This window comes from Protopterus annectens, chromosome 2.part1, assembly GCF_019279795.1.
Source record: "Protopterus annectens isolate FY-2018-M chromosome 2.part1, PAN1.0, whole genome shotgun sequence".
NCBI classification, from domain to species: Eukaryota; Metazoa; Chordata; order Ceratodontiformes; family Protopteridae; genus Protopterus; species Protopterus annectens.
The window spans coordinates 1,836,644,616-1,836,665,365 of NC_056729.1; the positions used below are offsets into that span (position 1 = coordinate 1,836,644,616).

At 37.3% G+C, this 20,750-nt stretch overlaps 1 protein-coding gene across 3 annotated transcripts in view; it reads right to left on the minus strand.

Moving 5' to 3' along the window:
• LOC122794658 (transcription factor COE3-like) overlaps positions 1 to 20,750 on the minus strand; it is a 2,019,913-nt gene that overhangs the window by 73,165 nt on the left and 1,925,998 nt on the right. For all 3 annotated transcript variants that reach the window (XM_044063281.1, XM_044063282.1, XM_044063280.1), the window contains exon 14: positions 14,174 to 14,359. In XM_044063281.1, the coding sequence (XP_043919216.1) occupies positions 14,174 to 14,359 (186 nt within the window). The remainder of the gene's footprint in view (positions 1 to 14,173; positions 14,360 to 20,750) is intronic.

Below are 20,750 nucleotides of genomic sequence, written 5' to 3' on the forward strand. Positions count from 1 at the left end.
CCACATACACTAAACTGCTAGGCGTAGATGACACTACCCTCATATGTGCTGCCCCTACCCTTAGTGAACTACAAACCGTTACCCAAAATAACTTCACCCTAGCTGAAACTTGGTTCACTAACATCAAACGTCTTCTTAATCCCAAAAAAAAAAAAAACTAATTCTTTTCAGCCCTGGCAGAGTTCCTCCCCTAAATAATAATTTCACCATTAACTCCAAAGAAAACATTCAAGTCAGTCCAACCACATACACTAAACTGCTAGGCGTAGAAATAGACAATAACCTGAGGTTCTATATCCACATAGCACAAACCATTAAGAAAGTTAATAAAAAACTCGGTCACCTCTACAGGAGCAAACATTTTATGACAAAACGCACCAAAGTAACCATCGCAAGGGCTCATCTTCTATCTATCCTCCTCTATGCCTCTCCCATCTTGACCAATCTCCGCCAAATTGATCTAAATTAAATGGAATCTTGCTACAACAAGATCGCCAAGTTTGCTACTGAAGCCTCATATAGGTCCTGCCACTGTGTATCCCTTAAGCAACTCAACTGGCTTGAGTTGCCTCATATACTTCTACTCAATCAACTCTCTATAGCACACAAACTCTACTACCTTCCTGAGATAACTCCAACACTTCAGCACCTAGTTCAGCCCCACATTCCCTCTAGAGCCTTAAGACCTAGTAACCAGAACCTCATAACTTTCATCAAACAAAAAAACAAAGCTGGTAAGTCCCACTTTGCCAACATCATTGCCAAAACCTGGAACACACTAAGAAGCCAAATAACTTCTACCATCTCCTTTAGTCAATTCAAAAAACTTCTGAAAACCCACTATCTAAGTAACTGGCTATGCTCATGCCACTCACCAGGCTAATCCATACCAAGAGAATTTGTCAGGGTACAGCTATGTATAAACAGTTTCTCCCCTGAAAGCATCCAAATCCGTATACATTTACCTTACAAAACTTATAACTGCAAAAGAAAAATAAAATGTACCTCTGATTGTCTACTGTAAGAAATGTTAATCACTAGCATGTTGTCCTGATGTGTATATATGTGTCATATGTATGTTTGTTAATCACTAGCATGTTGTCCTGATGTGTATATATGTCATATGTATGTTTGTTAATCACCAGCATGTTGCCTGATGTGTATGTATATGCAATATGTATGTTTGTTAATCACTAGCCTGTTGTCCTGATGTGCATATATGTCATATGTATGTTTGTTAATCACTAGCATGTAGTCCTGATGTGTATATATATGTCATATGTATGTTTGTTAATCACCAGCATGTTGCCTGATGTGTATATATGTCATATGTGTGTTTGTTAATCACTAGCATGTTGTCCTGATGTGCATATATATGCCATATATATGTTTGTTAATCACAAGCATGTTGTCCTGATGTGTATATATATATATGTCATATGTATGTTTGTTAATCACCAGCATGTTGTCCTGTTGTGTATATATGCCATATATATGTTTGTTAATCACAAGCATGTTGTCCTGATGTGTATATATATGCCATATGTATGTTTGTTAATCAATAACATGTTGTCCTGATGTGTATATATATGCCATATATATGTTTGTTAATCAAAAGCATGTTGTCCTGATGTGTATATATATATATATATATATATATATATATATATATATATGCCATATGTATGATGTTAATCACTAGCATGTTGTCCTGATGTGTATATATATATATATATATATATGCCATATGTATATTTGTTAATCACTAGCATGTTGTCCTGTTGTGTGTGTGTGTGTGTGTGTGTGTGTGTGTGTGTGTGTGTGTATATATATATATATATATATATATATATATATATATATATATATACACATGCCATATGTATGTATGTTAATCTCCAGCATGTTGTCCTGATGTGTATATATATGCCATATGTATGTTTGTTAATCACTAGCATGTTGTCCTGATGTGTATATATGCCATATGTATGTATGTTAATTGCCAGCATGTTGCCTGATGTGTATATATGACATACGTATGTTTGTTAATCACTAGCATGTTGCCTGATGTGTAAATATGTGCCATATGTATGTTTGTTAATCACTAGCATGTTGTCCTGATGTGTATATATGCCATATGTATGTTAATCACCAGCATGTTGCCTGATGTGTATATATATGCCATATGTATGTTTGTTAATCACTAGCATGTTGTCCTGATGTGTATATATGCCATATGTATGTATGTTAATCACCAGCATGTTACCTGATGTGCATATATATGCCATATGTATGTTTGTTAATCACTAGCATTGTTGTCCTGATGTGTATATATGCCATATGTATGTATGTTAATCACCAGCATGTTGCCTGATGTTGTGTATATATATATATATATATATATATATATATATATATATATATATATATATATATATATGTGCTATATGTATGTTTGTTAATCACTAGCATGTTGCCCTGATGTGTATATATGCCATATGTATGTATGTTAATCACCAGCATGTTGCCTGATTTGAATATATGCCATATGTATGTTTGTTAATCACTAGCATGTTGTCCTGATGTGTATATATGCCATATGTATGTTTGTTAATCACTAGCATGTTGACCTGATGTGTATATATGCCATATGCATGTATGTTAATCACCAGCATGTTGCCTGATGTGAATATATGCCATATATATGTTTGTTAATCACTAGCATGTTGTCCTGATGTGTATATATGCCATATGTATGTTTGTTAATCACTAGCATGTTGTCCTGATGTGTATATATGCCATATGCATGTTTGTTAATCACTAGCATGTTGTCCTGATGTGTGTGTGTGTATATATATATATATATATATATATATATATATATATATATGCCATATGTATGTTTGTTAATCAGTAGCATGTTGTCCTGATGTGTATATATGCCATATGTATGTATGTTAATCACCAGCATGTTGCCCTGATGTGTATATATATGCGATATGTATGTTTGTTAATCACTAGCATGTTGCCCTGATGTGTATATATGCCATATGTATGTATGTTAATCACCAGCATGTTGTCTGATGTGTATATATATGCCATATATATGTTTGCTAATCACTAGCATGTTGTCCTGATGTGTATATATGCCATATGTATGTATGTTAATTGCCAGCATGTTGCCTGATGTGTATATATGACATACGTATGTTTGTTAATCACTAGCATGTTGCCTGATGTGTAAATATGTGCCATATGTATGTTTGTTAATCACTAGCATGTTGTCCTGATGTGTATATATGCCATATGTATGTTAATCACCAGCATGTTGCCTGATGTGTATATATATGCCATATGTATGTTTGTTAATCACTAGCATGTTGTCCTGATGTGTATATATGCCATATGTATGTATGTTAATCACCAGCATGTTACCTGATGTGCATATATATGCCATATGTATGTTTGTTAATCACTAGCATTGTTGTCCTGATGTGTATATATGCCATATGTATGTATGTTAATCACCAGCATGTTGCCTGATGTGTATATATGCCATATATATGTTTGTTAATCACTAGCATGTTGCCTGATGTGTATATATATGCCATATGTATGTTTGTTAATCACTAGCATGTTGTCCTGTTGTGTATATATTGCCATATGTATGTTAATCACCAGCATGTTGCCTGATGTGTATATATATGCCATATGTATGTATGTTAATCACCAGCATGTTGCCTGATGTGTATATATATGCCATATGTATGTTTGTTAATCACTAGCATGTTGTCCTGATGTGTATATATGCCATATGTATGTATGTTAATCACCAGCATGTTGCCTGATGTGTATATATATATATATATATATATATATATATATATATATATATGCCATATGTATGTTTGTTAATCACTAGCATTGTTGTCCTGATGTGTATATATGCCATATGTATGTATGTTAATCACCAGCATGTTGCCTGATGTGTATATATGCCATATGTATGTATGTTAATCACCAGCATGTTGCCTGATGTGTATATATATATGCCATATGCATGTTTATCACTAGCATGTTGTCCTGATGTGTATATATATATATGTCAGATGTATGTTTGTTAATCACTAGCATGTTGTCCTGATGTGTGTGTGTATATATACATATATATATATATATATATATATATATATATATATCATATCATATGTATGTTTATGAATCACCAGCATGTTGCCTGATGTGTATATATGTCATATGTATGTATGTATGTTCTTCTTCTTACTCTCATGTAATGTGTTGTAATGTGGAGCTTTTCTCCCCGGGCCTCCGCTGAAAATGGACCTATGTCCAGTTGGACTTTCCCAGTAAATAAAATGTAAAATAAAAACAAAAATAAAATAAAATAAAAAGCTGAGGCGGTGGTATGTTGGGTGAAGCCAAATAGGTTAATGCTGGAATTGGGGGAAGAGGGTGGTGAGAGAGTTCCAGTCGATATTGACATCACCAATGATAAGAGTTTCATAGGTGATAGTTTCAGATATCCAGGCTAGAAAGAGCTCCAGTGTAGGGATATTGTTGCTGGGTGGTATATAGATATTGGCAATCGCAATCATTTTGTGATTGTTTAGGTTATAGTTAACTATCAGTATCTCAGCCGGGTGGAAACTGGGGGGTATGGTAGAGGGTGAAGAGACAGGTTTTCTGAGTAGAGGATAGTTACCCCGCCACCTTTTTTTGAAGGCCTGTCTTGGAGGAATATGTTGTAGCCTACCGGGAGGATTTCTTTGTTTGACATGTGAGGTTTTAGCCAGGTTTTGGCGATAGAGAGTATGTCTGGAGAGTGTAATAATAGTTGAGAGTCGAGTTCAGCGAGGTTATTTATTGCACTATGAATGTTAAGGCCTCAGATTTTAAGGTGCTTAGCAGAAGAAGGGGCAGAGGTGGGGTGGGATTTTGGGTGGAGGTGGGAGTAGGCGGGATGGGGGTAAGAGGAGTGGGTTTGTGGACCGGGATTAGGATGCATATGTCCTGTGAGAAGTAGGGAAAGAATGGGGATGAAGGGGTAAATCTAAAGGAGAGTAGGGGCAATAGTTTGGATTTGAGTTTAGGGGTAGTGGAGTTTAGGGGATAGACTATGTCTGAATAGGTCTAAGAAGTGATGGGAGAACAGAGAACATAGTATATGAAAGGAGTGTGGAGATGGGTTGCTCATAGGTTCATAGGTAGGTACTAGGCTATCAGCGCAAGGGCCTATGTAAGCCTAGCCAGCAAGGTTCCATGGCTTACGCCACCCAAGAAAGTTATTTTCCTGTGCCACTGTCGAGCAGAGACACATAAGTGATCCCCGGGGTGTATTTCCTATTTCCCATCCACTCATGAAGATTTTTCTTGAAGAGTACTAATGAAGAACTTTGCTTGACATAGATGGGTAGCTTGTTCCAGAGTACAGGAAGTCTCTTTGAGAGGAATCTATCCCTCCAACATGTCCTGTTTATTGTGGCGACAAGGTTTAGGTCCCTAGAGCGTGTAGCTTAGAGGGATTGGGATTTCTTTAGGTGTAGCATGTCCAACAGCTCTGGGTTTGACATAACTTTATATGTTAGGCAGAGATTACCTCGGAGTAGGCGATATGCTACGGAGTAAAGCTGGAGTTTTTTGGGGCGGTCAGTGTAGGGCATTTGTTTGAGGCCAGTAATCCTCTTTGTGAGGTACTTCTATGGCCTTTCCAGCTGCTGCAGATGTCTTGTGAGGTACATTCCAAAAGGGGCGTTGTACTCTATAATGGGTCTAATGAGTGTCGAGTAGAGGGGAACAATTACCTCTTTTTTCCTGGATGAGAACCCTTTTATGATGAGGTGTTTCATGTAGAAGGACTTCCTGACTACTGTGGCGATGTGACTATCAAAGGAGAGACTACTGTCCACCTGGGTCCCAAGGTCTCTTATCACGCATTTGGTGTTAAGTAGATTGCAGCCTATGTGGTAGTTCATGGGTACAGAGTTTTTACCAAAGGGGATGAAACTGCACTTTTTGGCATTGAGCTTGAGGCCATGGCTCTGACACCAGGCATCTGTCTCAGTGAGGTTGCTAGAGTGAAAATAAGGTAAGGTGGAACTAGGAGACTGATCATGAAGAGGTCCGTGGTAGGATGTGGTTAGAGTGAGAAGTATAAGTAATAGCAGTGAAAAGAGAAAGTGTAGAAGCAAGTTGTAATAGGGAGTGGAGAGGAGCATGTTGTAGTAATAGGGAGTGGAGAGGAGCATGTTGTAGTAATAGGGAGTGGAGAGGAGCATGTTGTGGTAATAAGGAGTGGAGAGGAGCATGTTGTAGTATTAGGGAGTGGAGAGGAGCATGTTGTAGTAATAGGGAGTGGAGAGGAGCATGTTGTAGTAATAGGGAGTGGAGAGGAGCATGTTGTAGTAATAGGGAGTGGAGAGGAGCATGTTGTAGTATTAGGGAGTGGAGAGGAGCATGTTGTAGTAATAGGGAGTGGAGAGGAGCAAGTTGTAGTAATAGGGAGTGGAGAGGAGCATGTTGTAGTAATAGGGAGTGGAGAGGAGCATGTTGCAGTAATAGGGAGTGGAGAAGAGCATGTTGTAGTATTAGGGAGTGGAGAGGAGCATGTTGTAGTAATAGGGAGTGGAGAGGAGCATGTTGTAGTAATAGGGAGTGGAGAGGAGCATGTTGTAGTAATATGGAGTGGAGAGGAGCATGTTGTAGTAATATGGAGTGGAGAGGAGCATGTTGTAGTAATAGGGAGTGGAGAGGAGCATGTTGTAGTAATAGGGAGTGGAGAGGAGCATATTGTAGTAATAGGGAGTGGAGAGGAGCATGTTGTATTAATAGGGAGTGGAGAGGAGCATGTTGTAGTAATAGGGAGTGGAGAGGAGCATGTTGTAGTAATAGGGAGTGGATAGAAGCATGTTGTAGTAATAGGGAGTGGAGAGGAGCATGTTGTAGTAATAGGGAGTGGAGAGGAGCATGTTGTAGTAATAGGGAGTGGATAGAAGCATGTTGTAGTAATAGGGAGTGGAGAGGAGCATGTTGTAGCAATAGGCAGTGTTGAGGAGCATTTAGTAATAGGGAGTGGAGAGGAGCATGTTGCAAAAATAGGGAGTGGAGAGGAGCATGTTGAAGTAATAGGGAGTGGAGAGAAGCATGTAGTAATAGGGAGTGGAGAAGAGCATGTTGTAGTAATAGGGAGTGGAGAGGAGCATGTTGTAGTAATAGGGAGTGGAGAGGAGCATGTTGTAGTAATAGGGAGTGGATAGAAGCATGTTGTAGTAATAGGGAGTGGAGAGGAGCATGTTGTAGTAATAGGGAGTGGAGAGGAGCATGTTGTAGTAATAGGGAGTGGATAGAAGCATGTTGTAGTAATATGGAGTGGAGAGGAGCATGTTGTAGCAATAGGTAGTGTTGAGGAGCATGTAGTAATAGGGAGTGGAGAGGAGCATGTTGCAAAAATAGGGAGTGGAGAGGAGCATGTTGAATTAATAGGAAGTGGAGAGAAGCATGTAGTAATAGGGAGTGGAGAAGAGCATGTTGTAGTAATAGGGAGTGGAGAGGAGCATGTTGTAGTAATAGGGAGTGGAGAGGAGCATGTTGTAGTAATAGGGAGTGGATAGAAGCATGTTGTAGTAATAGGGAGTGGAGAGGAGCATGTTGTAGTAATAGGGAGTGGAGAGGAGCATGTTGTAGTAATAGGGAGTGGATAGAAGCATGTTGTAGTAATAGGGAGTGGAGAGGAGCATGTTGTAGCAATAGGTAGTGTTGAGGAGCATGTAGTAATAGGGAGTGGAGAGGAGCATGTTGCAAAAATAGGGAGTGGAGAGGAGCATGTTGAAGTAATAGGGAGTGGAGAGAAGCATGTAGTAATAGGGAGTGGAGAAGAGCATGTTGTAGTAACAGGGAGTGGAGAAGAGCATGTTGTAGTAATAGGGAGTGGAGCAGAGCATGTAGTAATAGGGAGTGGAGAGGAGCATGTAATAATAGGGAGTGGAGAGAAACATGTAGTAACAGGGAGTAGAGAAGAGCATGTTGTAGTAATAGTGAGTGGAGAGGAGCATGTTTAGTAACAGGGAGTAGAGAGGAGCATGCTGTAGTAATAGGGAGTGGAGAGGAGCATGTTGTAGTAATAGGGAGTGGAGAGCATGTAGTAATAGGGAGTGGGGAAAAGCATGTTGTAGTAATAGGGAGTGGAGAAGAGCATGTTGTAGTAATAGGGAGTGGAGAGGAGCATGTAGTAATAGGGAGTGGAGAGGAGCATGTTGCAAAAATAGGGAGTGGAGAGAAGCATGTTGTAGTAATAGGGAGTGGAGAGGAGCATGTAGTAATTGGGAGTGGAGAGGAGCATGTTGTAATAATAGGGAGTAGAGAGAAGCATGTTGTAGTAAGAGGGAATGGAGATGAGCATGTTATAGTAATAGGGAGTGGAGAGGAGCATGCTGTAGTAATAGGGAGTGGAGAGAAGCATGTTGTAGTAATAGGGAGTGGAGAGGAGCATGTTGTAATAATAGAGAGTGGAGAGAAGCATGTTGTAGTAATAGAGTGCCCAGACGGGTCCAAGGTTCCAAATAGATGTAACGCAATTTATTTAACACAAGTAAACAAGCGTTTTCGCTCCTGTAAAAACAGAAGCTTCTTCAGCATTGAAAAAGCGCAAGCTCACATTATTTAAAAACTTCTAGGTGACGTAATATTGATGTCACTCTAATTAGACAATTTAAAATGCAATTAAAACAAGGTACCTCAGTATAACTTGATATTTTTAAAAACAACCATAAAAATTACATGGAAGGTATACATGAGAGGTGTATATATGTACCCATATATGTGCAGATGAATCAAGCAAACAATGGGGCAAAACAACTTTGCTAGAGACAATTAACCAGGTAAGGAGTGTGCAACACCAAAAAATGTATAAACACTGCCTGTCCCAACCTATTAAAATAATGTCCTGTGCAAAAAACTAGGAGCTAAGTAAACCTTAATAAAATTGACACTGCAACAATACTAACATGGTTCATGAAACACATGTACAGAGCTATACCATAAACAATAGTAGTACTTTGCCCAAGGAGCAGTGTTGCAGCTATCACTAAATAGAGGTCCTATTACAAGGGGCTTCTAGTCTTAAGTATGAAACTAGGAAAATTAATGCACTATTGTGAAACTAAGTACTGCAACAGTTCTAACATAATTCATGAAGCTCGTGTAAAAAGCTATACTGAAACAACAATTACCTGAGATAACTTCTATACTTTAAAATAGAGGCAATGTTACAGTTGTCATTGAGACCCGGATAGGAGAAAGCATCTAGTAGTAGTTGCCACTCTAACTCACGGGTCTCAAGAATTAGAGATTGCGGGCCACCCCTGACATCGCACTTTACATTGTCGATGCCCATAAATTTAAAACTGCGGCCACAGTTGTTCAAAATATGTTTAGAGAGGGCATTGTCACTCCGCTTGTTCTTAATAGCATATAAATGTTGGTAAATACGATCCCTAAATTGCCGATCGGTCTTACCAACATAAAATGCATAGCAGCATTCACAAAGGGCCACATATACGATAGATTTAGTGTTGCAATTAATCTTATAATTAATGGCGTATTTCCTCTTACCAATGGAAAAGGAGGATCCTACACGTAAATGTGTACACCATTTACAACAACCACAAGTGTATGTCCCTTTATGTCTAACCATAAGGTCAGCTGAACTGTTTCTCTGTAACATGTCTTTAAGATTGTAGCCTCTTTTAAATGTGAATGCCGGGGAAGTGCCCAATCTTTCATGTATGTAGTAAACCAGAACGGATGTAATAAAGACCTGCATGTCCTCTCAGTGGATCTCCTTGTCCTTTTTTGATGTGGTTCGAAAATTTGGCTGTCTTATGTTTAATATATTGTCTGATCTGTCTGAGCATCTATATTTCCTGACTCTATCTCTTTAAATCCATCACCTAAATGCCCTGCCTTCTTACATTTGTAACATTTTAACTTACACGTCTTCATCTCATGCCCTAATTCCCCACATATATAACATTTTCTTTATTCGCAACTGCTAATCAAGTGATCAGATTTACCACAAAGAAAAGAAGTTTCTGGTTGACCTAAACACCTCACCATACCTTTAACCCCGTATCATTTATACCTCACCATACCTTTAACTCCGTATCATTTATACCTCACCATACCTTTAACTCCGTATCATTTATAATGCTAGGAACGTGCACAACCTTCTCATTTTCTACATTTAAAATGACAAGGCACCCCATGCCCCAGTCCACAAACCTCTTCTACCATATACTTTTGAAATTTCTAATACATCTTTACATATTTTCAATAAATGTCCTTTAAAAGTCTCTTTCTCTACGGCTTTTCTAAATTGTATATATACTTTCTTTTTTGTTTCTCTGAAAATATCCTTAACACATACTGATTTCAATGACAGCAGTCTTTCTTCTTTTCATATTCTCCTATAAATTTTCCATCATTTGTTCAGATTCAAAAATAATGTAAGTCTCGTTCAGGGGCATAGCTGGGGGGTGGGTGTGAGAGGGGCGGTCCACCCTGGGCAGCATTTTTGGGATTGTCACATTTACCCAATGTTTTGAACAGTCCTATAACATCACGTACTCTTTTTCAGGCCCAGTTGCATTATGTCTGTGCATGTATTGTCACACAGATGCCCTGTTCCACTTGTAATTGTCACACAGACATCCTGTTCCACTTGTATTGTCACACAGATGCCCTGTTCCGCTTGTATTGTCACACAGACACCCTGTTCCGCTTGTATTGTCACACAGATGCCCTGTTCCGCTTGTATTGTCACACAGACGCCCTGTTCCGCTTGTATTGTCACACAGATGCCCTGTTCCACTTGTATTGTCACACAGACGCCCTTTTCCACTTGTATTGTCACACAAACACCCTGTTCCGCTTATATTGTCACACAGACGCCCTGTTCTGCTTGTATTGTCACACAGATGCCCTGTTCCGCTTGTATTGTCACACAGATGCCCTGTTCTGCTTGTATTGTCACACAGATGCCCTGTTCCATTTGTATTGTCACACAGATGCCCTGTTCCACTTGTATTGTCACACAGATGCCCTGTTCCGCTTGTATTGTTACACAGATGCCCTGTTCCGCTTGTATTGTCACACAGATGCCCTGTTCCGCTTGCTGCTCTGCTTCTTGTTGCTAAGGTGTGCGTGTGTGTGTGTGTGTGTGTGTGTGTGTGTGTGTGTGTGTGTGTGTGTGTGTGTGTGTGTGTGTGTATCTGGTGTTTACTGTTACTCAGGCTCAAACCCTGTACCTTAGGTACAAGAAACACGAGCCTGGATACTGTACCCACCACTTGTGATGCAAGGAGTTGAGTCCATAGATCTCAACTGTCCAGATTTTTACTGAATGTCTGGAAGGATTTGACTCATTATTTTCGTATGTTCCTCTTAAAATGTGTGGTTTTATGGCAACCAGTGAAAAATGAATTCATTAAATAATGCTAACCATTTAATTTTCAGTCTTCCTATATTTCAGAAAATGCATGGTAATACAAAGCATTTTATTCTAGCAACTTTCTAAGATTATACAAGCAATGCTTAAAATGTGTCCCTGGTTTTGGGCCTGTGTCCCCCCCCCACCACCAATCAATTTTAGCTTTTTCAAGATTTCTTGTGCTACAAAGTTAAGAGATATAGTTGAGTGTCAAGTGGATTTTACAAAGAACCGAGAGCTTCAGGGGAAGAGAAGTTTAGTGCTGCTTATGCCAAGCCTGTTTGGATTGTAGTAGCACAACAGGTAGCATACTTTCTTTTGATGCAGAAGGCTGTGGGTTCTACTCCCACAGTATGTAGATGGGAAGGGTGGATGCTGCAGTCCTGAGAATGTCCTCCTTTGGAGGAGATACCTAGTAACTATGAACCTGTTGTCAGTTTACCATCCATTCCCTATTGCAATATTACCAGTTTTTCATTTTTTAATGTAACATAGGAAAGTTATTCTTCAAGGGCAAGAGGCACTTTATTTGTAGATGAAACAATGAAATATAAAGTTGTTTGCTAGCAGCAACCTCTACGTTAGTTACAGATCTCTTTAATGTGAAATTATTTAGATGGCTTTTACTTCTGCAGACCTTGTGCATATTTACTGATATTGGTGGATTGTAATGACAGAACTTTGAGTAGACTTTTATGATGGAAATGTTCTGATTTTGGGCAGTTTTGTCATTATTGGGTCATACATTTTGTTTCATTGCTTACTGGAAAAATGTTCAAAACAATACATTTCAAACACGCTCTAACAAGTATGCTGTATTATACAAGGAATATTATTTAATATAATCAGGAAGGTGAATCAAAGAATACATGTATGTTTGCATGGTCCTAAATATGTGTGCAAGGGGACTATGATTTGAAATCAGCCCAAAGGTAAACTTTATCTGCCACTGGACAGATGTATTTTCTCGTTATTTATATGTATGAAAGGTCTTACCTCATTTGCTTTAGTTCCAAGGTACAATTATTTCTTCCCATACCTTATATTTGTCCATTTCAATGTCCTCTTTTTTTCTGTTCTTATATTAAACAATTTCTTTTTTTTTACCCATGAAATTTTTCTTCTCTTCTTTTTCTTTCTGCATTTCCACCTTCACCATTTCTGCATATGATTTCTTTACTGCTGGTTCTGCTCGCTAACCATCCTCGTTCTGTATTCTATCCATAATTTCACACCAGGAAACATCTTTACCACTTTCTGGATCAATCATATCTGCTAAACCTGTAAGTAAATCATCCCACAACCCTCCTGACTGGAGTGTTGTAGGAACACACGCTTGTGTTTCATGTCCTTTAGATCCATAAGTAAATAATCCCACAACCCTCCCAAATGAAGTGTTGTAACAACACACACTTGTCTTGAATCCTCTTCCCCGAAAAGGTTTCACTGAAAAAGATCCTTTGAATCCATTGCTGGTACTGCATCCATTTCTCCTTCCACCACAGCATATAAACTCTTGTGAAAGTTCGAATGCTTTCACATTATCATTGCCTATAAGCTCTTTTTTCAAAGGCTTGCCTGCCTTTGACCAATATCACAATTCCCGGCCATCTTTTTTCTATACAACTCATGCAATTTACCAATAACGTGAATCTAATACCTTTACATTTTCACTGGACTGCATGCTTTCTTCTTGGTTTCCCCAATCTACCTTCACAGTCTGACCAGAAACTGGAAGCAGAAAGTGCCAGACACAATTGCATCCCCATACGATTGAAAAGTGTAGGGGAAGTTCTCTGATGCCCTGGCCAAATTTCCACTAGTAGTATAAATACCACTTCTGGTCTTTCCTAGCTACTAGCCTTGTAGGAATAACCCAGTCAACAAAGGATAAATAAATAAAATAAATAGAGAATCCTTTCCATTGCCTTATAGAGGAAGTGGGTGAGAACTATACGTTTATAGTTGACACCCTACCTTTGTGAAGATGGTTGACTCTTACAGTCCTCCATTCATATGGTACAATCCCTGTTTGGAGACTAATATTGAAAACCTTCTCTAGGGGGCTAGAGAGGTCTTGTTTCAGGCTGTCCAATAGGCATCCTGGTATGTTATCTCGTCCCATAGAAGCAGTGTTTTTCTCCTTGGATAGCTCCTTGTGGACTTGTTCCTAGGAGATTTGAGAGTATGGTGTGGACACTGATAAGGTTTCTGGGTAAGAGGGGAGGGAGAGAGAGGTGAAGTTAGAGCTGAATTTATGCAGTTGTAGATTGGTTATGTCTTCAAGCTAAAGCTTTAGCTGCTTCCAGCCTTTATTTCCCATCTCATCTGAATCTGAAAAAGTCAGATGTGGCTTTCTACACAACAGCTGAAAAAAATATATTTTAATGAAAAAATGTTTTGAATAAGTTAATAAAAGTTATGAGACAATTCCTTAAACCTTTGTCATGAATGAAGCAGAGTTTGCCCTAAGTGTGCTTAAATACTAACTAAAAATAAAAGTGTCCTTGAAACATCAAGACTGATGTATTTCAGACTGTTTTAATCAACTATATAGTAAGCATTTCTGTCATCTACAAATACATTTGTCTGCTTAATTTATGATTCCCAAACAACAATGAAAAAACAAATCATAAGCTGAGTCAGCAATTTGGTCACAAAAGAACTCACTTGCATATGGCGAATTGGTAGCTGAGCCACTTAGGAAGCTCGGTGAGCCAGGAACCCCAAGGCTAGTCATTGCTGCACTCCCATACCCATTCATAGTCGATGTGATAGTGTTGTAACCAGATTGTTGTGGAGTAGAGCTGGGAACATAACCTCGAGGTGAAACACTGCTGCTGTTCCTAGCAAAACCTGTGGGTACAAACAGAGGAACAGATTAAAAATAAACTGAGCAATGCTGATGAGATTAACAATAAACTGAGCAATGCTGATGAGATTAAAAATAAACTGAGCAATGCTGATGAGATTAAAAATAAAATGAGCAATGCTGATGAGATTAACAATAAACTGAGCAATGCTAATGAGATTAACAATAAACTGAGTGATGCTGATGAGATAAACAATAAACTGAGCAATGCTGATGAGATTAACAATAAACTGAGCAATGCTGATGAGATTAACAATAAACTGAGCAATGCTAATGAAATTAACAATAAACTGAGCAATGCTGATGAGATTAAAAATAAACTGAGCAATGCTGATGAGATTAACAATAAACTGAGCATTGCTAATGAAATTAACAATAAATTGAGCAATGCTGATGATATTAACAATAAACTGAGCAATGCTGATGAGATTAACAATAAACTGAGCAGTGCTGATGAGATTAACAATAAACTGAGCAATTATAATAAAATTAACAATAAACGGAGCAATGCTGATGAGATTAACAATAAACTGAGCAATGCTGATGAGATTAAAAATAAACTGAGCAATGCTCATGAGATTAACAATAAACTGAGAAATGCTGATGAGATTAACAATAGACTGAGCAATGCTGATGAGATTAACAATAAACTGAGCAATGTTGAAGAGATTAACAATAAACTGAGCAATGATGATGAGATTAACAATAGACTGAGCAATGATGATGAGATTAACAATAGACTGAGCAATGCTAATGAGATTAACAATAAACTGAGCAATGCTGATGAAATTAACAATAAACTGAACAATGCTGATGAGATTAACAATAAACTGAGCAATGCTAATGAGATTAACAATAAACTGAGCAATGCTGATGAGATTAACAATAAACTGAGCAATGCTGAAGAGATTAACAATAAACTGAGCAATGCTGATGAGATTAACAATAAACTGAGTAATGCTGATGAGATTAACAATAAACTGAGCAATGCTGATGAGATTAAAAATAAACTGAGCAATGCTGATGAGATTAACAATAAACTGAGCAATGCTGATGAGATTAACAATACAATGAGCAATGCTGATGCGATTAACAACAAACTGAGCAATGCTGAAGAGATTAACAATAAATTGAGCAATGCTGATGAGATTAACAATAAACTGAGCAGTGCTGATGATATTAACAATAAACTGAACAATGCCGATGAGATTAACAATAAACTGAGCAATGCTAATGAAATTAACAATAAACTGAGCAATGCTGATGAGATTAACAATAAACTGAGCAATGCTGAAGATATTAACAATAAACTGAGCAATGCTGATGAGATTAACAATAAACTGAGTAATGCTGATGAGATTAACAATAAACTGAGCAATGCTGATGAGATTAAAAATAAACTGAGCAATGCTGATGAGATTAACAATAAACTGAGCAATGCTGATGAGATTAACAATACAATGAGCAATGCTGATGTGATTAACAACAAACTGAGCAATTCTGAAGAGATTAACAATAAATTGAGCAATGCTGATGAGATTAACAATAAACTGAGCAATGCTGATGATATTAACAATAAACTGAACAATGCTGATGAGATTAACAATAAACTGAGCAATGCTAATGACATTAACAATAAACTGAGCAATGCTGATGAGATTAACAATAAACTGAGCAATGCTGATGATATTAAAAATAAACTGAGCAATGCTGATGAGATTAACAATAAACTGAGCAATGCTGATAAGATTAACAATAAACTGAGCAATGCTGGTGAGATTAACAATAAACGGAGCAATGATGATGAGATTAACAATAAACTGAACAATGCTGATGAGATTAACAATAAAATGAGCAATGTTGATGAGACTAGCAATAAACTGAGCAATGCTGATGAGATTATCAATAAACTGAGCAATGCTGATGAGATTAACAATAGACTGAGCAATGCTAATGAGATTAACAATAAACTGAGCAATGCTGATGAGATTAACAATAAACTGAGCAATGCTATTGAAATTAACAATAAACTGAGCAATGCTAATGAAATTAACAATAAACTGAGCAATACTGATGAGATAAACAATAAACTGAGCAATACTGATGAGATAAACAATAAACTGAGCAATGCTAATGAGATTAACAATAGACTGAGCAATGCTAATGAGATTAACAATAGACTGAGCAATGCTGATGAGATTAACAATAGACTGAGCAATGCTAATGAAATTAACAATAGACTGAGCAATGCTGAAGATATTAACAATAAACTGAACAATGCTGATTTATGCAGAGGTTGTACCCCACGATTATTATTCAGCACAGCACCATGGAACCTTTGATTATAATCAGGACTGTTACACTAAAGCACAACACACATACATCCAAGCATAAAATCACAACATTTGAGAGCTTTTACAATGAATCAGGTACCACAAATGCCTTTAGGACAAAACTTTCTGTTTGGGGAAACTAATGCAAAAAGGAAATTGTGACTGGTAAGCATAGTTTTAGCAGAGATGACTACATTTTTTTAATTATTATATAAGTGCCATCATATAGTTATGATTTTATCTCAATATTTAACATAACTGTGTCTCACATTTCTTTAAATACTTAACAGATCTTAAATGTAAATATTATGTCCACAGATGAATAGCAGACACTAATGATAAAGAATATATTTTGTAAATATGCATTAATTACTGTTTGTAATTATACTGTACTTTGCTCACTGGTTTGTAAGATTATTGTGTCCTGATCCTGCTGTAAATGTGTCATTTTCTTCATTTAACTAGATATTTTGTTTATTACCTAATGTCACATATATAATAATCACACAGGAATGACAGCAGCCTGGTATCTTCAGATTCCTATTGAAATATCAGCATGCAAAATGCCGAGTGCTGACAAGTCAAAAAAGGAAAACCAAAAATCCTGCAAAAAAAAAGTGAATCTCTAAAATCATACTTCACCTTTCATCTTCTTTTCTGCAAGGGTCAAGCCCCCCACACCCCCTGAATTTATATATGCCAACTCTGAGATCACCATACCTCAGAGAAAATGGGATATTCTGAAAAGTTGTCACTTTGGATGTCATAAATATGTCTGTTCTTTTGGCCACTCAGTCTCCATGTTTCAGGATTCAGTGTAGCATGTCTCATCATTTCAAGTGAAACCATAAGTCAAACAAAATGCCTGTGCCTTCTAATTGACAATAAGCTGAAATATGACCATCACATATTGCAAGTCATTAAAAACGCAGCAGAAACTCAGCTCACTAGAACCAAACACCTGATAGACAATGCATCAACCTACCTTCTTCCATTCCTGCAACATCCCTCTCCAATTTTTTTACATGCATAAATACTACACTTAAAGCTAAACTCTCCACTTGCTGCAATAAAGTGGACACTTTTGTTGCCAACCTCACTGACTTTGAAGTCATCATGCAGAGCCCTGAAAGAATGATCTAGCACCTTAGTAGTCACCGCGTCTTATACAGGTACAAGAAAAATGTCCAGCACTGAAAGATGCCTGCAGCACTACACTCCAGGTAACAGACCTTCGCTCAACTAATAAGCTTTTCATTATCATAGCAAAGTCTAACAACTCAGCAAGCATCTCACTAAACTCCCATCATGTATTTAAAGTCTGGAACATCATCCTAGCATCCCTAAAATAGACCATCAAACTTTCTCCCTTCAACCCTTACTAAAACAACAACCTAAACCACATGAGGCTATACATGTGCTCCTCGCCTGGGTAACTCCATTTTCCTTTGTCAGCTTATACCCTCTATCCATTTATAAACTCTGTCTCCATCTACACCCCAAACCTTTCTGCTACTACTTCTCAATTACCGTCCTGTCATAATTTCCACTTTAGACTTGCATTTCTTTCTGACCTTCCTCTTTATCCATTTCCTTTAATAATCTCCGTCACTCTCTTATAACCAGGATCTATGTTAGTAAGTATCTAGTGGTCTTACCCTCACCCACGATACCACCATCACTGAATCAAAAGCTGTAGGGTTCCTTTTAAATGATCGAAGACACATTCTTTCAAATGCATCGTGATCAAACTTGAAAACACAAAAAGGCAAAATAGCGAAATGGCATAAAAGTGAATTTTTTCCCTGGGAACGACATCCAGTGGCCGCTTCCATTACATTGCCATTTTTGTCAATGTAGTGCGATCTCGGAGTTAGTATATTTAAGTAGGAGGGGTGTGGGGGTGAAGCTCCCCACTTTATGTAATGTTTTAGAATTTTTTTTTTTTTTTTTTTTTTTTTTTTGTGGAACAGTGATTTTTATGCCTTGGAAAAAAATCTCTGTTCTAAGCATTCGAGATTGTAAGCTTTTGCTTACCTGGGTTCAGTAAATCATTGTTTGCTTTTTTAAGCATTCAATGATTTAAAATAGATCCCAGCTATACAGTGTCTCTCTTCTCCTTCTAATTTTAACTGTTATCTATCTAAGAATGTTTCACATTTCATATCTCAAGTTTATTTATTCCTAGCATCTGTATTGTAACTCCCTTTACCTAAGTCTTATAAGTCATATCGAATGTCTGCTTGTCGCATACATTGTACCTGGACTATTTCCATTCTAAATGTTTATACTTTGAATTTATTATTATGCATAATGTTATCACAGAAGAAATAGCTGTTTTATCATTGTATAGTATTGCTACAGACTGAGTACCTGTTTGTATCAAGATGTCTAAAGAACAATTTATGTAAAGTACTTTTGTAAATAATTTGTTCTGTCATGAGTATCTTAAATGTATTTCCTTCAGCTTTTCTCCCTGGGACTCCAGAGAAAATGAGTTTTGCCCAATCAGACTTTTCTTGGTCAACAAACAAATATATTTAGATAAACAAATAAATAAATGCACGTCTCCCAATCTGTTAGTATTCCACATACAACCGCCACTGACCTTCAGAACTTAATACTAATGTGTAAGATAAATTCATATGTTTTTGCTGACTTGATTGTATTTCATTAATTCATTTAAAAGAACTTGTTTTATAGTATTCTGCCCCAATGTTTATGCAATGTATGCAGAAGCACAGAACGGGAGTTTTCCCATGTCCTCGCTATAGTGCGATCCTGGAGTTGGTATCTCTAAGTAGGGGTGTGTGGGGAGTGCAGGGGGGCTTGTCCCCCTGCAGAAACATTGTTTTTTATGTTTTGTTTTGTCTTTTTTCATTCACTTTAGAGTTTTGAGTTTCCACAAACTCGATCATATGGTCTCGACCATAAGGGTTTTGAGTTTTCGGGATTCGATAATCTAAAGTGAACCCCTCATTTTCTTACTTACTTGTTCTGCAGCTTCTTTTAATCTCCATACTGTGTTTTTTAGTGTGGACTCGTACTGTGAGTAAAACATCTGACATCGATACTTTTTCTAATCCATGTTTCGCCTATATTCTTTAAATGTTTGCCTCTAAATCCGATATGATTGTCTCTCCTGTTCTTTTCCTAAAACGTACTACAACCCAAATCATGCATCTATTTGACTTTGCTGAACTATTTTATTTTGTATTTTTCTATCCTTAAACTAAGGAACTCAGAAATTGTAATTTCCTCTTAAGTTCTTCTATGTGTACAAAGTTATATGCACCAAATATTTCCTCCTAACATAACAGATCTCTTTCCTCCACTGTACCTCACGTTCTGTAATTCTTTTTACATATAAATGTATCTTTCTTTCCCCTACATTTCCCTTTTCATGGGTTATTTCTGGCCTTAGCTACATTCTCCCGTTACCTCCTAAGTGGGTATCATCTCTTTTGTCTGCACCTTTGATGCCAATATCTTTAGTTCCATTTTAATGTGTGCACCATTCCTAGCAGTACTTCTCCTACCAATATATTTACTGTTTTAATGTATTAATACTTTCTGCTCTCAGATTGTTTTCTCTATTTTTTATTACCTCTTCATATATCAAGTAAGTATAAAGAATTACAACTCTTTACTCGTTAACAGCTGCCAGGATCCCATTTACTTCAGTTTGGTCCTTAGTAAATTCCATCTGGTTTAGCTTTTTTCTTGTTTTTCCGCAAAGCCATCCACATTGTTTCCTACTGGTCATTTACTGCCTTCTTCTTATCTTATCTCACCTTTTTTTGTTTTACTGATACCTAATTTTTCTTACAACAAAAATGTCAAATGTTAAAATCATTCCCTTATTAAAGTTAAATTAATCAAGCATAATTTTATTGACTTTTTCCCAGTATGAATTTATTTCCATCAAATAATTTACCATTCCTTCTCAAACACACATATACATCCTCTAATTAGGTTCCCTTGCAAAACCCTTTGACAAGCAGAACAGCAGGCTCCAGAATTAAGTCTTATTTTCACTGAA